Source organism: Theropithecus gelada, chromosome 16 (genome assembly GCF_003255815.1).
Source record: "Theropithecus gelada isolate Dixy chromosome 16, Tgel_1.0, whole genome shotgun sequence".
In the NCBI taxonomy this organism is placed as follows: Eukaryota; Metazoa; Chordata; class Mammalia; order Primates; family Cercopithecidae; genus Theropithecus; species Theropithecus gelada.
Window position 1 is genome coordinate 31,278,434 of NC_037684.1, and position 23,472 is coordinate 31,301,905.

Here is a 23,472-nt window from a genome sequence, read left to right on the forward strand (position 1 = left end):
ATAGACGCTCCAGCTTGGGTGACTGAGCAAGACCCTGTCTCAAAAAAAATAAAAAAGTGGTCCCTACAGAGGAATACTAGTTAAAAACTTTTATGAAGGATGACGTAGAGAATTTAAGGTCTTGGCCAGTCACGGTGGCTCACGCCTGTAATCCCAGCACTCTGGGAGGCTGAGGCTGGTGGATCACCTGAGCTCAGGAGTTTGTGACCAGCCTGGTCAACAGGGTGAAACCCAATCTCTACTAAAAAATACAAAAAATTAGCCGGGCATGGAAGTGTGTGCCTGTAATTCCAGCTACTCAGGAGGCTGAGGCAGGAGAATCGCTTGAATCCGCTAGGTGGAGGTTGCAGCGAGCTGAGATCATGACGCTGCACTCCAACCTGGGTGACAGAGTGAGACTCCATCTCAAAAAAACAAAGAGAATTTAAAGTCTGGCACAGTGGCTCACACATGTAATCCTAGCACTTTGGGAGGCCAAGGTAGGAGGATCACTTGAGCCCAGGAGTTCGAGACCACCCGAGACAACATAGTAAGACCTTGTCTCCATAAATTCTTTTTTTTTTTTTTTTTTTTTTTTTGAGATGTTCCGTCTCTCTGTTGCCCAGGCCGGAGTGCAGTGACGCGATCTCGGCTCACTGCAACCTCTGCCTCCTGGGTTCAAGCAGTTTTCTGCCTCAGCCTCCCGAGTAGCTGGAATCACAGGTGTTCACCACCATGCCTGGCTAATTCTTTTATATTTTTAGTAGAGACGGGGTTTCACCATCTTGGCCAGGCTGGATCTTTTCTTCTTTTCTTTTTTTTTTTGAGACGGAGTCTTGACCTGTTGCCCAGGCTGGAGTGCAGTGGCGCAATCTCGGCTCACTGCAAGCTCCACCTCCCGGATTCATACCATTCTCCTGCCTCAGCCTCCTGAGTAGCTGGGACTACAGGCGCCCGCCACCATGCCTGGCTAATTTTTTTTGTATTTTTAGTAGAGACGGGGTTTCGTTGTGTTAGCCAGATGGTCTCGATCTCCTGACCTCGTGATCTGCCCGCCTCAACCTCCCAAAGTGCTAGGATTACAGGTGTGAGCCACTGTGCGCAGCTTTTTTTTTTTTAATTAGCCAGGTATGGTGGCACATGCCTGTAGTCCCAGCTACTCAGGAGGCTGAGGTGGGAGGCTCACTTGAGCCTGGGAGGCTGAGGCTGTAGTAAGCCATGATCTCACCACTGCCCTTCAGCCTGGTGATAGAGCGAGACCCTGCCTCAAAACAAAAAAAAAGATAAAGAATCCAAGGAATTTCTGAGATTCATTTGGTCATTCAACAATGGGCTAGGTTTGGGGATGCAGTAATAAATGAGACAGACACAATCCCTGCCCCTCTGGACTTTGTGGTTGGTCTAGTTAGTCTTAATCATGCCACTTTCTGAATATATGAGCAAACGCAAATAATTAAACATCTCCGAACCTGTGTTTCATTTGTAAAAATGGGTCAGTAATAATCCCCCCTTGACATGGCTATTGTGGGGAATTAAATGAAAACTTACATGTAAAGGTACTTAATAAATTCTGCAGTGCTATACAAATGTTAGTTAATACATTTTTTCCCAAGAAGCTTTTCATGATAATAACTTAATACATTTTTTCCCAAGAAGTTTTTCATGGTAATAAGTTACTATTGTCTTCACCCAGTGTGAAGTAACCAGCAATAAATAACAGTAACCAGTAATAAATACCAAGAAATGGAATAAATCACTCTCAGAAAGGCCAAAGAAAGAGCTATGGATGTGCAATACAGGTTTCTGCTCCCAGCAGTACCACTAACTGGCTGGTTGACCTCATGAATGTCACTTTCCCTTCAGTGTTTTAGTTTCCTAATTTGTTTAAAAAAAAAAAAAAAACCGTCTGGGCTGTGGGCCCTGCTAGTTTGCCATCATAGAGATTCCCCTGGGGGCTTGTCCTCTAGCCCCCCCTGTCCCCACAGCCTTGGCACTCCCACTCAGGTTGCACAGCACAATTGTTCTTTGCAAGGCTGGGCACGGTGGCTCACACCTGTAATCCCCGCACTTTGGGAGGTTGAGGCATGCAGATCACCTGAGTTCAGGTTTCAAGATCAGCCTAGCCAACATGGTGAAACACCATCTCTACTAAAAATACAAAAATTAGCCAAGCGTGGTGGCGCACGCCTGTACTCCCAGCTACTTGGGAGGCTGAGGCAGGAGAATCACTTGAACCTGGGAGGCAGAGGTGGCAGTGAGCTGAGACTGTGCCACTGTGCTCCAGCCTGGGCAACAGAACAAGACTCTAAGAAAAAAGAATTGTTGTTTGCAGAGGTCAACTGGAAAGCAAGGGACATTTTTGGCAACCACCACTCATCCTTCCTACATACACTCAATGATCTTGGACATCAAAGGTTCAAGACATTGGGGGTTTGGAGGGGGTTCGAAGGGAAGAAGCCAAGAGATGGCCTGTGCCTGCGGGGCCAGATTGCCTCGTGAAGCAGGAAGCCCATCATCGATGGAAAAGTGATGGGTGGGCAGGCAGGAGCTTTGTTCTGTGGCTTCCCCAAGAATCCATGCCCTTCCGGATCCAAGGAGGCTGGCTCAGACAGCACTGACTCGGGGCCCCCCAGTTACTGTGCCTAGCTGCAGGAAGGAGGTGAGGGGTAAGAAAACAGGAAAAAGCAAGAGAGAGTAGCCACAGTTTTCATGAAGAAAAGGAGAAGGAGCCAGGTGCGGTGGCTCACACTTGTAATCCTAGCACTTTGGGAGGCTGAGGCAGGTGGATCACTTGTCAGGAATTCGAGATCAGCCTGGCCAACATGGTGAAGGCCCCGTCTCCACTAAAACATACAAAAAAAAAAAAAAAAAATTAGCCGACCATGGTGGCACATGCCTGTAGTCCCAGCTACTCAGGAAGCTGAAGCAGGAGAATCGCTTGAACCCAGGAGGCAGAGGTTGCAGTGAGCCGAGATCACGCCACTGCACTCCAGCTGGGTGGACAAAGAAAGAATCTATCTCAAAAAAAAAAAAAAAAAAAAGGTAGAACTTAGAATGACAAAATGAAGGTTTAAGAAGTAGAGGCAAAGCTGTGTTCACTGTCTTCTCCATGCCTGCCTCTCTCCCACCACCATTGCCGCTGTGCTTGTCGACTTTGTGGTTCAGAAGGAGGCCTGGGTTGTGGGGACGGACACCTGGGTGGAGTCTCCAGCTCTGTCACAAACAACACCACTGTGGTTCTAGGGAAGTCCCTTGACCCCTCTGCAAGGAGGCTTTGTTATATTCCCTGAGGCTGAGTAATGGTGATGGTGGTGGTTTGGGTGGGCAATGTAGGGGAGTCAGAGCTCTGGGTGTAAGTCTCTGAGTGAGCTGCTTTGTGACCTTGGGTGAGTCTCAGTGTCTGCATCTGTGAAATGGGGATAAGAATATTCACCTTACATGGCTGTGGGGAAGATTCATTCAGATAAAGCACATGAAAAGCACTTCATAAGCTGCCTCAGTCTGTACAAAGACCGATTACGGTACTATTAGGCTGTCTTTCCTACCCTCGGCATCCCCATTCTCAAATCCCGGCTCAGCAGCACAGGGTCACGGGGGTGCAGGCAGCCAGAGCAGACTGCCAGGAGATGCAGCGTGGCCCCTTAGTGTGCCTGTTGCAGTTGCTGCCAGGAGCTTGAGTGGAGCAGAGGGGTGGAGAGAGGGGCACAAGCTCATCTGTGGTTGCTATGGCGCCCCATCCTGGATTTGCCCATTTCTCCTAATGGAGCAAAGGGCAGGCAGAGGGAGGGAGAGAGGGAGAAAGAGCACAACTGGTGCCTTCGTCTCCCCTTCCCTCCCATCTCTCTCTCTGGAGCAGATGTGGGTGGGGGATGGAGGGAGCCTGGATACTGGATAGGAGGGGAGGAAAGAGTTGGGTGCCAGGATTAAGAGGTTTGAGACAGTGGGCCGCACTGAGAGAGGAGGGGGCAGGGCCCTCATACCTACATTCAGAAGCCAGCTGGTGACGTTAGAGAAGAAAAAAGCAGGCGAGCCAGCACCAGCGTGAGAGGGAGAGGGAGAGAGGAAAAGGGAATGCCAGCATAGGAAGCGTGGAGGCAGACAGCCCCCAGACTGCAGCCAGCCTCTGCCTGGGCTCTCCTGAGCCTGGATCCCAGGGTCCTGAGAGCTGTCCCAAGGATGGGCACCAGGGGAGCGGTCATGCCCCCTACTGTGTGGGGGCTGCTGGGCTGCTGTTTCATCTGTGACTGGGCTCTGGGGGGTCCGCGGCCCCTCCGCTCTCTGCCCCCTCTGTCTTCCCAAGTCAAGCCAGGATCTGTGCCCATGAGGGTACCCCCAGAGGGGGCTGAGGCCGCCCTCACTTATCTCTACTCCGGAGATGCCCAGCAGCTGTCACAGGCGAATTGCAGTGAGCGCTATGAAGCGCGTGGGGCAGGAGCCATGCCAGGGCTCCCCCCAATCCTACAGGGAGCAGCGGGCACCCTTGCCCAGGCCGCCAATTTTCTTAACATGCTGCTGCAAGCCAACGACATCCGTGAGTCCAGTGTGGAGGAGGATGTGGAATGGTACCAGGCACTGGTCCGCAGCATGGCCGAGGGGGACCCAAGTGTGTACAGGGCTTTGCTGACCTTTAACCCTCCACCAGGGGCCAGCCACCTACAGCTGGCCCTGCGGGCCACCCGGACTGGGGAGGAAACCATCCTTCAGGACTTGTCTGGGAACTGGGTGCAGGAGGAGAACCCACCTGGGGACCTGGACACCCCTGCCCTGAAGAAGCGGGTGTTGACCAATGACCTAGGGAGCCTCGGCAGCCCCAAGTGGCCACGGGCAGATGGATATGTGGGGGACACACAGCAGGTGAGGCTGTCTCCTCCTTTCCTGGAATGCCAGGAGGAACGGTTCCGACCTGGCTGGCTGATCACACTCTCTGCCACCTTCTATGGACTCAAGCCAGACCTAAGCCCAGAGGTCAGGTAAGTGGGTTTGTGCAGGATTTGATGTGTGTGTGGGGATGTAGGAGAAGGAAGTACAGGTCCCCTCAGCTGTGCATGGACCATTTGGCACAAACATGTGCATGCCTGGAGGGCACACAGATGTGGGTGTTTGTACTCAGCTGTGTGTACTCACAGTCGGCTCTGGGAATCTGTAACTATCTATTAACACATACAGGTATGAGTGTACATGTGTATAAATCAATCCATATTTATCTGGGTTTATGTGCTTGAGCACATGCAGGAATGTCTGTGAGCCTGTGCATATACAAATAGGTATACATATGTAGCATACCTCTATATGCAGGTATACACATGTGTGTAGAGATATGTCAGTATAGCCGGGTGTGGTGGCTCACGCCTGTAATCCCAGCACTTTGGGAGGCCGAGGCGGATGGATCACCTGGAGGTCGGGAGTTCGAGACTAGACTGACCAACATGGAGAAACCCCGTCTCTACTAAAAATACAAAATTAGGCAGATGTGGTGGTGCATGCCTGTAATCCCAGCTACTCTGGAGGCTGAGGCAGGAGAACCGCTTGAACCTGAACCCAGGAGGTAGAAGTTGCGGTGAGCTGACATCGCACCATTGCACTCAGTCTGGGCAACAAGAGCAAAACTCTGTCTCAAAAAAAAAAAAAGAAAGAAAAGAAAGAGATATGACAGTATAGACAGGCAGAGGTCTTGGCCCCCCAGGCCTGAGGAGGGAGTGTAAGAGGTAGGAGAGGTCTTGGTGTGGATGACAGTGACAATCTATGCACCAGGCTTGTCAGAGGAGAGCCGGGTGGGCCCTCCAGGGGTTCAACCTGCTGCTGTCTAGCAATTGAGAGCTGTACAATGAGGCTTCCCAGGAGAAGGAAAACTTTTTTTTTTTGAGACAGGGTCTCGCTCTGTCACCCAGGCTGTAGTGCAGTGGTGCAACCTCAGCTCACTGCACCCGCAGCCTCCCAGGTTCAGAGGACTCTCCTGCCTCAGCCTCCTGAGTAGCTGAGATTACAGGTGCACACCATCACGCTTGGCTAATTTTGTATTTTTAGTAGAGACGGGGTTTCACCATGTTGGCCAGGCTGGTCTCAAACTCCTGACCTCAGGTGATCTGCCTGCCTCAGCCTCCCAAAGTGCTGGGAGTACAGGCATGAGCCACCATGCCCAGCGGAAGGAAAACTCTTGGGGGGGCTTGGAACCAAAGCTCTTTCTGCCAAGGAGCTGGCTGAGTCCCCAGGGCCAACTCTTTACAACAAGCAGGCCCTACTATCCTGCCAAGCAGAAGCTTGTGATTCTCCTCCAGTAACTTACCTCCTCCCTCAACCACAGGAAAGGATTGAGGGTCCTATTGGGAAGGGAGCAGCAACTGAGCCCAGGACTGCAGGGCATTCAACATTAAACACTGCTTCTCCAGCTCTGTGTCCCCATTCATTGTTCCCACCAGGATTCCCCTCCTGCCAGCATGCAGCCTGGCTCCTTGCCAGCTCAGCCCAGAGCAGAGACTGGGGAGCTGCTGGTCCAGGCAGTGCCAGGTCAGGGCTCCTCAATTTCATATCTCCTTTGCTGTGATCAGTTCAGACCTGGCTTGGGCAGAGAGAGGAGATGGTTAACAGCTGAGCTGATCTCTGTGTGTGTGCATGTGTACATGCATGAGGAAGTGTGAAAATCCTCTTCAGAGATCATCATGGCTCCTGCCATGTTTTGACATGTGCCTCTCTCTACTCCTTGATAGAAACCAGGAAATGATAGGATATCAAAAAGCTGAGGGGTGGAGAGAACAACCTGGTAGAAAGAAAATTGTTGTCCACAGAGACAGTGAACATTCATAATACTGGAGAAATGGAATGCACGCATGCCCTTCGCACACACTGCAGGTGCTGGGCTAAAGTTTGCAAAGACTGCATTGTCCCCAGATCTAGTGCCTGTAGGGGCAGAAAAGTGTGATCCCTTTCCTCACTCATCATAAGGGTCACAACACTCCTATAACAAAAGACAGATTACCAAGAGAAAGGCATGACGAATTTATTTAATCAAAGGTTTTTTTTTCTTTTATTTTTTCCTTTTGTTTGAGATGGAGTCTCTCTCTGTTGGCAGGCTGGAGTGCAGTGGCACGATCTCGGCTCATTGCAACCTCCGCCTCCCGGATTCAAGCAATTCTCCAGCCTCAGCCTCCTGAGTATCTGGGACTACAGGTGCATGCCATCACACCCGGCTAATTTTTGTATTTTCAGTAGAGACGGGGTTTCAGCATGTTGGCCAGGATGGTCTCGATCTCTTGACCTCATGATCCACCTGCCTCGGCCTCCCAAAGTGCTGAGATTACAGGGGTGAGCCACCGCTCCTGGCCGTTTTTTGTTTCGTTTTGTTTTGTTTTGTTTTGTTTTGTTTTGTTTTGAGACGGAGTCTCGCTCTGTCGCCCGGGCTGGAGTGCAGTGGCCGGATCTCAGCTCACTGCAAGCTCCGCCTCCCGGGTTTACGCCATTCTCCTGCCTCAGCCTCCCGAGTAGCTGGGACTACAGGCGCCCGCCGCCTCGCCCGGCTAGTTTTTTGTATTTTTTAGTAGAGACGGGGTTTCACCGTGTTCGCCAGGATGGTCTCGATCTCCTGACCTCGTGATCCGCCCGTCTCGGCCTCCCAAAGTGCTGGGATTACAGGCTTGAGCCACCGCGCCCGGCTGTTTTGTTTTTTTGAGATTGCCTCTCGGTCTGTCACCAGGCTGAAGTGTAGTGGCGCGATCTTGGCTCACTGTAACCTCTGCCTCCTGGGTTCAAGTGATTCTCCTGCCTTAACCTCCCGAGTAGCTGGGATTACAGGCATGAGCTACCACACCCAGCTAATTTTTGTATTTTTAGTAGAGACAGGCTTTCTCCATGCTGTCCAGGCTGGTCTCGAACTCCTGGCCTCAGGTTATTTACCCACCTTGGCCTCCCAAAGCGCTGGGATTACAGGTGTGAGCCACTGCACCCCGCCTATTTAGCCAAAGTTTTACATGACACAAGAGCCTTCAGAAATGAAGACCCAGTGGCAGAGGCTCAGTGGCTTACACATATAATCCCAGCACTTTGGGAGGCCCAGGTGGGAGGATGGCTTGAGTCCAGGAGTTCAAGACCAGCCTGAACAATATAACCAAAACTTGTCTCCACTAAAAATAATTTTTAAAAACTAGCCAGGCATGGTGGCACAAGCCTGCAGTCCCAGCTACTTGGGAGGCTGAGGTGGGAGATCAGCTGAGCCAAGGAGGTGGAGGTTGCAGTGAGCTATGATCATGCCACTGCACTCCAGCCTGGGCAACAGAGCAAGACTGTGTGTCTAAGAAAAAGAGAAAAAATAGACTCAGGGAAAATTGTTCACTGTTATGCTTAGATTCCATGAAGCATGGTCAGCCCTGTAGAACTGTGATTGGACAAAAAAGGCTATGATCTAATGGTGGTAGACTAAGTAGGGAAACTCAGCCAGGCCTCTGTTCAGCTTCCTCTTGGCCTGTCTATGTAGCATCCTTCCTCCCAGGTAGAGGGCAGGATCCCTCTGGAATGAGGGTCATATGACCTACTTACTATCAGTCAAGGCAGGCCAGAGAATTTCTTTATGACCAGCTCCTACACAGAAAGGTAGGGGAAGATGAGAGTAATATTTCTTGGTTTTACATCTCGCTCTGGGGGAGGGGGATTCTAGTGTCTATGACCTGCCTTGGGGAAGGGGAATTCTGGTTTCTAGAACTCACTTCAGCGGGGAGAAAGAGGGATGGGAGACAAGAGGGAAGGAGAAGGTCGGAGATACCTTACTTCTGAGCCCTTCTAATCTCCTTTAGTTCAAAGTCCTCAGCATGCCAAAGTGCCATAATTTGGAGCATCGTTTTCTGGGCCCCAACAACGCCCAGGGACACACATCCACTTTGGCATCCATCACTGTGCCCCTAATTGCCAATTCACTGCCGTAGGGGGCAGGTGCAGATGGACGTAGATCTCCAGAGTGTGGACATCAATCAGTGTGCAAGTGGCCCAGGCTGGTACTCTAACACACACCTGTGTGATCTCAACAGCACCCAGGTAAGGATGAGGAGGATGGGGGGGCACTACTAGAGTCCTGCCTCCCTCCCCTTTTCCCATCATTGCCACCACGCAGCTCCCAGGAGCAGCAGACAAAGCTACCCCAGCATCTCAGGGCTAAGGGGAGTTCCTAGTGATTGGCAGAGGTGAGATACTAGGCTTTTAAAAAGTCAGGTTACCTACAGCCTGCCCTCCCTTCCCCTATTCCCCCTACTCTTGCCCTCACTCCTTTGAAGTTTCAGTGTTCCTTCCTGTCTGCTCTCCTTTCTGGTACTCAGTGCTCCAGGACCCCTCTCCAGGGTGACTTCCTGAGCCTCAGTTACTTATCTCCTTTCCTTCCCCGGGAACGCATTCTTCATGTAACACAGCTCTGGGCTCCTCTTGGCCCACAAAGGATGTTCCATTGGTCTGTCTACAAAAGGATATTCCGTATTGCTGAAATAAATGGAATTGCTGGTTGGGGTGTAGGAGGAATCTAACCAACCAAGGAGCTCGAAGAGGCCTGGGACCGGTGAATGTGATGGAACCTAGGCCAGATGCAGGTCGATTCAAAGCTACGGGTGCAGGTGACTCACAATGATGGAGAACACTGGCTGGTAATCATGCAAACCCAGTACTGGGAAACTGGGAGGCCAGTGAATTCACCCACTCCATGGTTACAATCACTGCCTGCTTGTTCCTGAGCTGAGCTGAAGCCAGAGCGAGCCCTGTGACCTGCTGGGGCTGGCAGGCATATTGTTCTGTGTGCACAGGTGGTCCTACTGCTCTTCAGGGAACATGTGTCTGCAGCTAGAGGTGGAGGGATGGAAAAGGACTCCCACCATCCAGTTCACTGTTTAACCCAGACACATGCACTTCTCTGGGTGCGTGTTTGTCTAATTGTACAGACTGTGGCAGGAACAGAGTGTAGTTCGGTGGTCCAAGCAAGAGGGGAAGTTGGACCACAGCTTCACAAGCACCACACACTAACCCTACTAGGTGAGGTCAGGGGCTCGATATAGAATCTTCCAAGGTTAACCCCTTCCTTTGCGTCACTGATGTCTGTTCCCAGCCACTCCCTATAATAGATCTGACCTCATTTGCTCATATTCCCTGCCTGGCTCTGAGGTCTGCTCTGTCCCCTGCCAGGCAAACATCAATAGGAGGAGGTGGAATAAAGGCTGGCCTTGGCATCCCACCAGCCTGGCATTAGCCTGGCATTAAGGCTGGGAAAAACAGTCCTGTGCCAAAGCCAGATGGTCCCTGATGAAGGAAGCTGCTCCTCTGTGGGGGCCTTTCCAGTCTATTTGTGTGCCAAAGATGGAAGCTGATGGGGACCCTTTGAAGTAGGATGTAGGCACACAAGGCGTGGCTGGGCTCAGAACTTTCCCTACTTCCATCTCCCGCAGTACCTTGCCCTAGCAAGAGCTGGGCACTAGGAAATGGGTCTTATGAGGCTCCTGTCACTGCCGGTCTGAACAAAAGGGTGATTTCTCCCTGGGCTCTTTGCTTAGGATCTCTTTGGGAAGAGAGAAAACAGCAGGGGCCAGGTAGGGTTTCCACAGAGGGAAGGCTTCCCAAGAGCTAGAGAGGGCTTCTGGAGGGATTCCCTAGTGTGGACACAAGTCCCATGGATAGGGAGGTAGATGGACCCTCCATCTCTCCCAGGAGGGAAATTTCTTCCAGAGATAGCCCCACATAAACACATACTGTGTTTGTCGTCCCCATAGTGTGTCCCCCTGGAGAGTCAGGGCTTTGTTCTTGGCCGCTACCTCTGCCGCTGCCGACCTGGATTCTACGGGGCAAGCCCCTCTGGGGGTATGTAAGTGTGATGGGGGCCAGACATGCGTTTTACAGGAGAGGCTGGTTGGGTGGGTACATCTGGGGAAGAAAGCCAGATTGGGGTGAGACACTGGGAGGGAACTTGTGGGGCAAGAGCAGAAGGTTGAGAGAGGCAGGAAAGGCAAGCAAGTTGCAGTGTGGGGGTGTCTGCACCTTCTGAGTATGAGCTTATAACATGCAAATATGATGCAAGTTGACCTCTCAAGGAGCCCTAGCCTGGTGTCACCTCTTCCTGGTACTCTTCCATCCCAAGGAAGCACCCATTCCCACTTGTCCCTGGAGCCCCAGATCACAGGAGAACAGGGAGAGGGCTGTGGTGACTATCAGGAGAAAAGGCTGGGATGTCAGGATGCTCTAGCTGGGCCCCTCTCCCTGCACCCATCTTATTCTTTATAGTGTTAGAGGAGAGTGCTTTCCAGACTACCGGGCAATTCGGGTCCCCAGAAGGCAGATCTGGGAGATTGCTGCGGTGCCTGCCATGTCCTGAGGGCTGCACCAGCTGCATGGATGCCACACCGTGCCTGGTGGAAGAGGCCGTGGCTCTGCGGGCTGCCGTGCTGGCCTGCCAGGCCTGCTGCATGCTGGCCATCTTCCTGAGCATGCTGGTCTCCTACCGCTGCCGCCGGAACAAGGCAAGGAAGGCCCTACACCTCCTGCACACATGTCCGACCCGTCTCAACAGGAGACCTGAGATTACCTAAGACCAGAATTTAGGAGAAATTGGTTCTAATCTCGATTCTAAATCTAACTCACTATGTAGCATGATGCAGATTTCTCCGCCTTGGACCTGCTTCCTCATCTGTAAAATAAGGGCATTGAACTTGATTCAATAAATGCCAGTTGAGTATCTACTCTAAGCAAAACACTGCCTAGGCTCTAGAGGAAGTGATCTGGGCTCGCATGGAGCTCCCAGTTTAATGGAGGAAGCAGACATGTAAATAAAATGACAGCACAGTGCGATGGGGGCAAGGATGGAGGTGTCTGTCAGCTGCCGTGGGAGCTTATAGAAAGTCATTCTGCCTGAGATGGCATGGGAAAGACTTTCTGGATGTGACATGAGCCAGGCTTGAAGGTTAACTGGACACTTACTGGGCCAAGAAGGGGTACCCTGTTCTAGACAAGGGAGCAGCCTGACACAATGCTTAAGGAATGAGTAAGATCCCTTCCAGCTCCAGCAGCCTCTGATTTGAGCCTAGGTCTGCATCAAGGCCCTAAGTGGGACTGGGAGGAACACAGGGATGTGTGTGTGGGGATGATGTGAAACCTTGGCCTTAGCCATGTTTAGTGCCAGTGGAGTTGAGCCTGGGGTGACAGGGGGCATGGCTATGGGTAGAGAGGGCAGAGCCAGTGTTACAGGATGAAGCCTTAGCTCAGGGCCACTGAGTTACCCTTCACATAGGCTTGAGAGCCTCTAGAACCATCGTCCAGACTCTGCTCATATGCCTCTCTCCTTGCTTCACAGAGGATCTGGGCATCTGGAGTGGTCCTGCTAGAAACTGTCCTTTTTGGATTCCTGCTGCTTTACTTTCCTGTGAGTCTGTGGCCAGAGGCTGGCCCCACCTTCCAGCATCCCCCACAGCCAAAACCTGGCACCCTCCAAGCCCCAGAACCCTTCCTCTTCTCTGCCCTCTGGAGGGGATTCAGAGACCACAGATTTCCCCTACTCATACCCACAAATGATAAGCTCTATGAGCTCCGGAGCCCCAGGCTTAAAAGAGCTCTGTGACTTGCAGTGTGATTTAGGGCAAGTTACCTAACCTCTTTGACACTTCAGCTGCTCCTCTGCAGAATGAAGGTGGTGATGGCTCTATTGCGGGGGTGTTGGGAGGATCCACAGTGTGCTTAGCATAGGCCTGGCCCACAGCAGAAGCACAGTGGAGAGCAGAGATTTTTGCCCCTTCCCACCAGGTCTTCATCCTATACTTCAAGCCCAGTGTATTCCGCTGCATCGCTCTTCGCTGGGTGCGGCTGCTGGGTTTTGCCATTGTCTACGGCACCATCATACTCAAGCTTTACAGGTACGGCCTGGGACAGACTTTGCCCTCATGCTGCTCATTCCAGACCACCCCAGCTCACTCATGGAATGGTGTTTTTCAAAGCCAGACTCTTGCCAGCCCCACTCCCCTGTACCCCCAAGGCCAACTCCCATCACCATAGCCTTGTCCTCCATGTTACTTTTTGCGGGGGTAGCAAGAGGCAGCAAATCACAAAAAGGATGGAAGGACAAGTACCTGTGTGGAGGAGAGGGCAGCAATGGACAGACACCAGGGTGCTGGTGCCCTCTTCGCGGTCCACCCAGGTCTCTGCCATCCACCCTGTGTATTCTAACCCTCGCAGAGTGCTGCAGCTCTTTTTGTCTCGAACGGCCCAGCGGAGCGCCCTTCTGAGCAGCGGGCGGCTGCTGCGGCGCCTGGGGCTGCTCCTGCTACCTGTGCTGGGCTTCCTGGCTGTGTGGACTGTGGGTGCCCTGGAGCGAGGCATCCAGCACGCACCTCTGGTGATCCGAAGCCACACTCCCACTGGCCGCCATTTCTACCTCTGTCACCACGACCGCTGGGACTACATCATGGTTGTGGGTGAGCTGCTTCTGCTGAGCCCAGCCTTCCGCTAGTCCCTGACTCTGTGCCTCAGGGATTCTCTTGTTCTGGTTCTCCTGTCTTTTCCCCAGACCCCTGGCCCAGGCTCCCCCCAGCACATCCTTCAGAGAAAGGGGTGGGACGGCTGCTGAGGCAGTGCTGGCTCTCTCCCTCCCTGCAGCTGAGCTGCTGCTGCTGTGCTGGGGCAGCTTCCTCTGCTACGCCACACGGGCTGTGCTCTCGGCCTTCCACGAGCCACGCTACATGGGCATTGCCCTGCACAATGAGCTGCTGCTTTCCACTGCCTTCCACACGGCGAGGTGAGGACGGACCCCCCTACCCACACCCCCTTCCACTCTAACACCACTCCTCACCTCTCACAGGTGAGGTGCCCCCATCCCATGCCATCCTGGCGACACTGCTATGCCTCAGCACTTTGAGGAAGGCCCCCACTTCTGGTTTTCTCCCTACCCCCCAGATGTTCCTTCTGTACTCCATGCCTGGCCCAGGTGAGGAGGCCCCCAACACACAAGAGGAGGAAGAGGACCTTCCTCCTAACTCCTCACCCCTCCCAAAGCACCTCTCCAGCACCCCAACATACCCCTTTCCATGCATGCTCAGTCCTCCCTGCCTTCTCCCCTTACTCCTCAGCCATAAGAGCAGCAGTGTGTCCATAAGGACCAGGCCCTGTGGTGGAGGCCGTTAACCCACAGAGTGGGCCTAAGAGTCTGGAGCACAGGTCCGTGCTATACACAGCCAAAGAAAGTGAGCTGGAGTAGTCTGGGAGGGCTTCTTGGAGGTGGGGATTAACAGGATTGAGGTGGGACCTAAATCCTGGAGAGAGCAGGAGAGGACAGAATGCCCCCTCGTCCTAAGGGTATCAGGGCTAGGGCTGGGGTGAAATGCCAGTGAGAAGGCGAAGTGGAAGAGGCCATTCCCACCTGTGGTAATGACCTGTGCCCCCATCCCGCCCTAGGTTTGTGCTGGTTCCCTCCCTGCACCCGGACTGGACCCTCCTCCTCTTCTTCTTCCACACCCACAGCACCGTCACCACCACGCTGGCTCTGATCTTCATCCCTAAGGTAAGGCCCTCCCCTCCTGCCTGTGAGGCCGACCCCAGCCCCTCTGTCTGGGGCACTGTGGAGCTGTTGTCTCGCAGTGCCCTCTGCAGGCCAGGGTGAGGACGGCAGAAGTTGCTGGGTGAGTGAGCAGAGTGCCAGGGGCCCTAAGCTAGGAGCCGACTTGAGTGGAGACACTCTCTGCTTCCAGTTCCTGGACAAGGGAAAGAAGAGCCAGGGCTGGAGGGGCTCCCTCCTGCAATTGGAAGGTTAGCACACTCTGAAAATCTACTCAGAAGCAGGTACACAGAGAGAGGTGGGAGAGCTGAAGGACCCAACTAGGAATTGCAGGGTCAGGGACTTGGAACCACCCCGCTCTCTGAGCTAGAGAAGGTCAGGGAGGATGAGGGGAGTAAAACTCTAAAGATCCCCAGAATTCCAAATCAGAGAAGGGGGTGAAGCGTCACAAAGTAAGGACGCGTTCCACAGGGCTGGTGAGTGCAGGAGTGGACAGGGAGCCAGGGTGAGTCTTTTTCCCACTCATATGCTCCCCTGCCAGTTCTGGAAGCTGGGGGCTCCTCCCCGAGAGGAGATGGTGGATGAGGTGTGCGAGGACGAGCTGGACCTGCAGCACTCGGGCTCTTACCTCGGCAGCAGCATCGCCTCAGCCTGGAGCGAGCACAGCCTGGACCCTGGAGACATTCGGGTATGTGCCACCCTCCCTGCCTCCTTTCAGTGCTAGCTTTTAGCAACGGGGCAGAGGAAGGACTGGGCCCTGCCACCTGGGCTATGTGCCACTGCAAGTCCTCTTCCCTCCAAGACCTGCCCTCTCCCTTCTCCACCACTGGCCTAAACTGATTCCCCTGACTCTATTCAAAGGAGGCCACACACACCCAAGTGAGAAGACCCCAAAGCTCCAGAATGAGATCCTGGAGGCTCAGGCCATGTGGCAAGCTAGAGGCAGGGCCGAGAGTAGAGCCCTACTCCCTCACATCCTTCACTCTCACTCAGCAGGGGCATCAGGTCGGTGGCAGACTAAGAAATCCCTCAGCTGGCCGGGCACAGTAGTTCATGCCTGTAATCCCAGCATTTTGGGAGGTCGAGGCAGGCGGATCACTTGAGGTCAGGAGTTCAAGACCAACCTGGCCAACATGGCAAAATCTCGTCTCTACTAAAAATACAAAAATTAGTCGGGCATGGTGGTGCATGTCTGTGGTCCCAGCTACTCAGGAGGCAGGATCACTGGAGCCTGCTAAGTTGAGGTTGCAGTGAACTGAGATTACACCACTGCACTCCACCTTGGGTGACAGAGCAAGACTCCGTCTCAAAAAAAAAAAAAAAGAAAGAAATCCTCAGCCCCCAGCAAAGCAGGCTGGTTGGTGCCTAGGGCACCTAGGGACAGCTGTGGGGTTGGGTAGTTCAGGTGGCCACCAGGATCCCCTTTCCCTGGACCTGACAGGTCTTAGAGAGAGGAAGTTCTTCCTGGGTCTACACTGGAAGAGCATGCTTATTTTAATTTATGTGCTCAAGGGTATCATTATAGTCACCAGAACCCTAACAAGAGGCTCAGTGGGTAAGATATAAGGAGAGCTGATAATCTAAGCCCATTGTTTTATACAATCCAGAGTCTAGGAACCATTGTGGTGAACCCCTCCACCTCTACTGGAGCCCTCTTCACACCTGACTTGTTTACAGGCTCACAAAGCAGAGTCCTCCGCATCTCCCGAGTCCTTCCTTGTCCCAGCTGCCTCTGCCTGTTTCCCCCTTGTGTCCTCAGCCTCTAAGCTCTGCCTGCCCTGCATCCTGAGACCCCAATCCAGCTGAAGGGCCAGGGAGTATGGAGGGACAACTCCACCTCGACCCTCCACTTTCTGGAACACGAGCCAATCTGTGGCCCCTATGCTGGGTCTGGGGAGAAACCCAGAACAGAAGACTTTTAAAGCCCTGTTCCATCACTTACACCTGAACAATGCACATCTCATACCCACTAGTCTCATCAATCTCATATAATGCTCTTTTTTTTTTTTTTTTTTTTTTTGAGACGGAGTCTCGCTCTGTCACCCAGGCTGGAGTGCAGTGGCCGGATCTCAGCTCACTGCAAGCTCCGCCTCCCAGGTTCACGCCATTCTCCGGCCTCAGCCTCCCGAGTAGCTGGGACTACAGCCGCCCGCCACCTCGCCCGGCTAGTTTTTTTTGTATTTCTTAATAGAGACGGGGTTTCACCGTGTTAGCCAGGATGGTCTCGATCTCCTGACCTCGTGATCCACCCGTCTTGGCCTCCCAAAGTGCTGGGATTACAGGCTTGAGCCACCGCGCCCAGCCAATATAATGCTCTTAAGGAAGTTAACACTGGTCACCCAGGTAACATTGCTTTACAGAAGATCCAGAGGCTCAGAGGGAGGGGTCATGAAAACAGCCTCCAGGCACACAGCATATTGAGGGTCCCCAGGCTACAGACTTCTCACCAGACCACAATGCCCCAGAGAAGGGGGTACATCTGAGCCCTCTGAGCTGACTGGATCTGGCTGGGACTCAGGTTGGCAACTGGTCTCACAGGAACAAAGAGGTGAATTCTGAGAGTTTTAGAAGCAGGGATGAGATACAGCTTGATGGAAAGAGATCCCTCAGGGAAAAAGGTCTAATTAAGGGCAGACTAACAGACAGCCAGAGGATGGAGAGAGCTCACCTGCAGCCCTGCTTTCCTTCCTGCCGCCCCACAGGACGAGCTGAAGAAGCTCTATGCCCAGCTAGAGGTCCATAAAACCAAGGAAATGGCTGCAAACAACCCCCACCTGCCCAAAAAGCGGGGCAGCTCACGCCAGGGGCTGGGCCGCTCCTTCATGAGGTACCTGGCGGAATTCCCTGAGGCCCTGGCCAGGCAGCACTCCCGGGACTCAGGCTCCCCGGGCCGTGGCAGCCTGCCCGGCTCCTCCCGCCGCCGGCTCCTCAGCTCCAGCCTCCAGGAACCGGAGGGGACACCGGCTCTGCGCAAGTCCCGCAGCACCTATGACCAGCGCAGGGAGCAGGACCCGCCTCTTCTTGACTCACTGCTGAGGAGGAAACTGGCCAAGAAGGCCTCTCGAACAGAGAGCAGGGAGTCGGTGGAGGGGCCCCCTGCCCTGGGCTTCAGGTCAGCCAGCGCCCACAACCTGACGGTGGGAGAGAGGCTACCCAGAGCCCGGCCCGCCTCTCTGCAGAAGTCGCTCAGTGTGGCTGGCTCCAGGGAAAAGGCCTTGCTCATGGCCAGCCAGGCCTACCTGGAGGAGACCTACCGGCAAGCAAAGGAGCGGGAGGAGCGGAAGAAGGCCGAGGCAGCCATGGCCAGCCTGGTGCGGAGGCCATCGGCCAGGAGGCTGGAGCGGCCTCGAGGGGCCCCCCTGTCAGCTCCACCTTCCCCTGCCAAGAGCAGCAGCATGGACAGCTCTCACGCCTCTGGGAGGCTTCATGAGGAGGCTGGGAGAAGGCTGCCTCACCCACCTATCCGGCACCAGGTCTCCACCCCCACCTTGACCCTGTCTGGGACCTGCCTGGGAGAGCCAAGGATGCTATCTCCCACCTCCACCTTGGCGCCAGCTCTGCTGCCGGCTCTAGCTCCAACCCCAGTCCCTGCCCCAGCACCAGTCCCAGTACCCCCTCAAAGCCCCAACTTACTCACCTACATCTGCCCCTGGGAGAACGCAGAACTGCCAGTCAAGAAAGAAAATGTGCCCCAGGAAGGCCCCTCAGGGCCAGAGCAAGGCCACCACTCCCCTGCCCCAGCTCGAGCCAGGCTCTGGAGGGCCCTCTCTGTTGCAGTAGAGAAAAGCAAGGCTGGGGAGAATGAGATGGACGCAGAGGACGCACATCACCAGAGGGAAGCTAACGATGCGGACGAAGACAGGCCCAAGATCTTCCCTAAATCCCACAGCCTCAAGGCCCCTGTTCAGCAGGGTTCCATGCGCAGCCTGGGGCTGGCGATTAAAGCTCTGACCCGTTCTCGGAGCACCTACAGAGAGAAGGAGAGAGTGGAGGAGAGTCCCAAGGGGCAGAACAGCGGGACTGTGGGAGAGAGTGTGGGGGCACCCTCTCGATCGCCCAGGCTAGGCCGGCCCAAGGCAGTGAGTAAGCAGGCCGCTCTTGCCCCCTGTGATGATGAGGAGTCCCTCCAGAACCAACAGAATGCTCACACCAGCAGGATGCTCCAAGTCTGTCAACAGGAGGGCAGCAGGGAACAAGAAGACAGAGGCAGGAGGACATCCCAGGGTCTAGGGGAGCAGAAAGCTGAGAGAGCAGGTAAAACAGGGCTTGCCGTGCTGAGGCAAGTTTCCAGGGACAAAAATGTCAAGCAATCAAAGGACGCCCCTGTTGGGTGGCAGGAACTGCCCAAAGTTGGCATCCAGTCCCTGGGCAGTGTTGACCACAGGGTGGCAGAGGTATGCCCCTGGGAGGTCACTGAATCAGAAACACGTCAGCCAGATAGTGGCAACAAGGCCGAAATCTGCCCCTGGGAGATGAGTGAAGGAGCTCCTGAGTTGAGGGCACTAAGACAAGACCCAGGTGACTCCCAAGAAAAGAGCGGGGAGGCCCGCGGAAAATCGGAGCCCACGGATGTGGTTCCCATGATGCGGAAAAAGCCAGATAGGCTGGTGAGGGAGCAGGAAGCAGTGTGTCCCTGGGAGAGTGCCGATCAAGGAGGTCTGTGCCCTGGGTCAGCTCCTCAGGACCCTGGCAGAATCAGAGACAAATCTGAGGTTGGGGGCAGTGTGGAGGCCAGGAAGGTGGAGACACCTGGGTGGGAAGCTGCTGGCTCAGAAGCTCATACATCTGACATCGCCAAGGCAGAGCTGTGTCCCTGGGAGGCAAGTGAAGGAGGCGAGGATGGGAAACTGGCCCTAGAGGTAGTGAAGGATCTCCCTCAGGAAAAGCAGAAAACCAGGAAAGCAACCTTTTGGAAAGAACAGAAACCGGGCGGAGACTTGGAGTCTCTTTGTCCATGGGAGAGTACGGATTTCCGGGGCCCCTCAGCAGTCTCAGTTCAGGCCCTGGGAAGTTCAGAGTGTTCAGGGAGTTTGGGTAGTGGCATTGCTGAAGTGTGTCCGTGGGAGGCAGGAGATGCTCCTGCTATCCGGAAAGCAGAGATCTGTCCCTGGGAGCTGAATGATAACGTGATGGGGCAGGAAATGCTGAGTCTGGGGACAGGTGGAGAATCTCTCCAAAAGGAAAAAGCCTCCAGAAAAGGAAGCTTTGGAGAGATGGGGGAACACACTGTGAAAGCAGTGCAGAAATTAAGTCAACAGCAGGAGTCAGTGTGTCCCAGGGAGAGCACGGTCCCTGGGCACTCCAGCCCATGTCTAGACAATTCCTCATCCAAAGCTGGTGGCCAATTCCTACGCAATGGAGGAAGCAGAGCAACACAGGTGTGTCCACAGGAAGATCTCAGGCCGGAGGCACAGGAAGCAACACCTGCCAAAGCAGAAATCTGTCCCTGGGAGGTAAATGAAAGAACAAGAGAGGAATGGACATCAGCACAGGCACCAAGAAGAGGAGACTCTCAAAAGGACAAGGAGAAAATGCCTGGAAAATCAGAAATCAAAGATGTCACAGCTTGGGAAAAGCCTGAGGGGCAGATCCAAAAGCAAGAAGCGGTCAGCCCCTGGGAGAGTGTGAACCCTGGCAGCTTCTCCCCACAACCACATCCTCAAGACACAGAGAGACCCCAAACCCTTCTCCAGATATCAGGCAGTGTGGGAAGCAAAGCTGCCGACATTTGCTCTTTGGATGTGGAGGAAACCCTGACTGCTGGGAAGGCAGAAATCTGTCCCTGGGAGGTGGGTGCTGGAGCAGGGGACGAAAGAGCTTTGGGAGCTGAGGCCATTAGGATATCTCCAAACGATATAGGAAAGGTTTCTGCAGATCTTGGACCCAGGGAGACAGCTGTTACTGTTCCAGAGAAGCCACAGAAGCCAACCCCAGAGTGGGACGTGGCTTGTCCCTGGGGGAGTGTGGGTCCAGATACTCTGGATGCTGATGGACCAAAAGCTGGGTTCCAGGAACTGGACCATATGGGGTGCAGGCCAGGTGAGGTGTGTCCCTGGGAAGCACAGGAAGCTGCTACCAGTGAAAAAGCCAAGCTGTGTCCCTGGGAGGTGAATGAAGGAACTACTGGGAAGGGACTGGACCAAGAGACAGGGAGTGAATCAGCAGAGCAGAGGGAGAAAGCTCTAGAAAAGGGGAGACTCGCTTCCCTGGGAGAAGACGCATCAAAACGGATGTGTCAAGAACAGGAAGCTATTTGTCTTTGGGAAAACAAGAACCTGAGGGAATCCCCTGCTCAGGCGCCCAAGATCTCAGACTTGCCCAGCAGCATGAGAAGTGAAGTGGCAGAGGGACATTCCTTGGAAGCAACAGAGAAGGCAGACCTGAGACAAGACCCAAAGGTAGGTTCCTTCCCAGAACACATAACCCAAGAAAAAGCTCCAGCTCCAAACGCAGAAGAATTCACCACCGAAGATGGGGAAAAAACAAGCCATGAGCTACAATCTATCTATACATGGGCGACCACTGCCCCAGCAGTTTCCTTCTCCCACCCAAACAGACAGCGCCCTGACCAACCTAAAGCCAGTTCCCAGAGACTGGTCAGCACTGGGGGCAGGGCCGCTGATGTGTGTCCATGGGATGTGCCTGATGCAGGTGTGTATAAACCTGACAGAAGTGCCAAGGCCGAGACCTGTCCCTGGGAAGTTACTGAAAGAATCCCTGTCAAAGGGGTGTCAAGGCAGGATGGAAAAGGGGACTCTCAAGAAGAGAAAGGCAGAGCCCCAGAAAAATCAGAGCCCAAAGGTGTGCCAGTTCAGAAAAAGCCAGAGATGGCAGACTTCAGGCAGCAGGAGGCTGTGTGTCCCTGGGAGAGTCAACATGGCAAGGATCTGTCCCCACAGCCAGCCCCAGATGCTTCTGACAGCAACAGAGGAAGTTCTGAGGCAGCAGGCAGTGTGGAAACCAGGGTAGTGGAAGTGTGTCTGTGGGAAGTGGAAGAGGCTCCCTCTGCCAAGAAAGCAGAGATCAGCCCTTGGGAGGTGGGTGGAGGAGCAGCAGAGGAAAGGGAACTGGAACGAGAATCACAAGGGCAAGGAGAGATGTTTCTTCAGAAGGCAGGACCTGGAGGGACTGAAGAACACTTCTCAAAAGCAGCAGCAAAGCCCAGAGAGCAGGAGGTAGTCTGCCTTGGGGAAGGCACAGGCTCAGGAGGGCTCTTGCCCCAGTCAGGTGCCCTGGACCCAGAACTCAAAGTCAGCCCCGAAGGAGCAGGCAGCATGGGGAGCAGGATGGCAGAGCTGTGCCAATGGGAAATCACAGATCCAGAAGGAAATAAAATAAAGGGTACCATGGCAGACATCTGTCCTGGGGAGGAAACTGGAGTCCCACCTGAGGAATCTGGCCTCCTAGCTTTAACAGCAACTCAGAGAGAATTTTTCCCCACAGCTCCTGAAAAACCACTATGCCTTTTAGTCCATGGGCCTCTGGATCACTTCTTTCCAGAAAGCAAAATCCCCTGCCCCAAGGTAAGCAGGCCAGCCAGTACTTTCACTCTTGAAGGTGTCAGAGAACTACAAGGACCTTCAGGGCTTGAGCCAAGGACCAGCTTAGCCCCAGAGCCAAGTCTCCAGGAAGCTGAGGCTCAGTCTTCCTCCTTAACTGAAGACTCAGGCCAAGTGGCTTTTGAAGCTCAGTATGAAGAATTCACCCCTCCAACTGTCTATCCTTGGGATTGGGAGTAACAGCCTTATTAGGTGAGGTCAAACACAGAGCTAGCTTTCAGGAGCCAAGGCTCTCTCCAAGTCCAAGTGTTCCCAAAGAGCTGAATCAAAGACAGCTTGGCCACTTCCCCTCCTTGAGAAGACCAGAAGTCAACTCATCCCAAAGACAAATTGTATGAAAAGGGTACAGCTTGGACCCCAATGGGAAGGCCCATCCTCTCTTTACTTCTAACTTTTCTTCCTGTTCGAGGAAACAAAGACTGGACACTCTGCTTCCAAGGACTCCTCCCATCCACCTATAGTACTCACAACACAAACCACCTAAGTCTGGACACTCACCCACAGAGCCAGTGTTAGGGACGAAAGGAAGTCAGCTGTGCCCAGCCTGCCTTCTTTCACAGGGAGACCCAATTCTCTGAAGTCTATGACGGAGCATTTTTTGAGAAGAAACTAAACCATACAAAGTGTTGGCAACATAGGGATGGTGGACCATAGAAGGCTATAAAGGCCACCATAGGAAGCTGAAGAGCCATTTAATTGAAGCTGAAAGATAAATTGGGGGAAAAGCTAAAATGACTCAAAATAGGTGCCTGAAAATGCATTAAGGACCTTGTCATTTTGACTTTGAATCTCCTGTTTCTGCTTTATTGCTTCTCATGCCTGCCTTGCTTGACTGCTGAAGCAGAAACAACTAGGCACGCTGACATCCTTACCAACATCTGGCATCCAAAGCAACGTAAGAGAGAAAGAACACAGAAGAAAAGCAATTTCCCCAGGTCCTCCCCACAGTCAAGGGAAGTCTTCCTTCTAGACATCCTTGTGTGCCTCTTGCTAGTTTTTTAGGGGGTCTCCCCCTCTTCCTGCCCCAGCTCTCACCAGTCTCCAGAGCTCGCCTCACTGGCTCATTTGTCTCCCCCTAGCTTTTCAGCGCTGCCATCAACAGGACCTCTCTCTTTTGTCAAAGCAACTGGAGTCAAGGGGAATCTCTGGTTCTGATGCAAGACCCACCCCTCCCCCCACCCCCACCTCTCCCTGCCCAGGAATCACTTGCTCAGTAACAAGAGGCCACATCAATCTCCTTCCAGAGGAGCTCAAGAAAGGCGGTCCTGTACACAGCCAGCACTGTAATTCTTCTGCCCTCTGAAAGAGGAGTGCTATGGGGCAGGTTAGAAGCCTGAGGGGCGGGAAAAGGGCACTGTTGAAGACAAAGCCTTCTTTCTTAGGGAGCTCTTTCTTGGCTCGGCTCTCTTGTCTCCTCAGTTCAGGCTACCCTTGCTTAAGCAG

General features: G+C 53.6%; 1 protein-coding gene across 1 annotated transcript; it reads left to right on the forward strand.

Moving 5' to 3' along the window:
• Window positions 1-4,140: 4,140 nt before the first annotated feature.
• On the forward strand, window positions 4,141-23,066 carry GPR179 (G protein-coupled receptor 179). Its single transcript, XM_025363118.1, has 11 exons — window positions 4,141-4,949; window positions 8,889-8,997; window positions 10,707-10,794; window positions 11,215-11,450; window positions 12,281-12,349; window positions 12,727-12,836; window positions 13,156-13,394; window positions 13,576-13,714; window positions 14,371-14,476; window positions 15,012-15,158; window positions 17,173-23,066. Exons 1-11 carry the CDS (start codon window positions 4,156-4,158, stop codon window positions 22,207-22,209), a joined length of 7,074 nt encoding a protein of 2,357 aa, XP_025218903.1. The 5' UTR covers window positions 4,141-4,155; the 3' UTR covers window positions 22,210-23,066.
• Window positions 23,067-23,472: the final 406 nt, after the last annotated feature.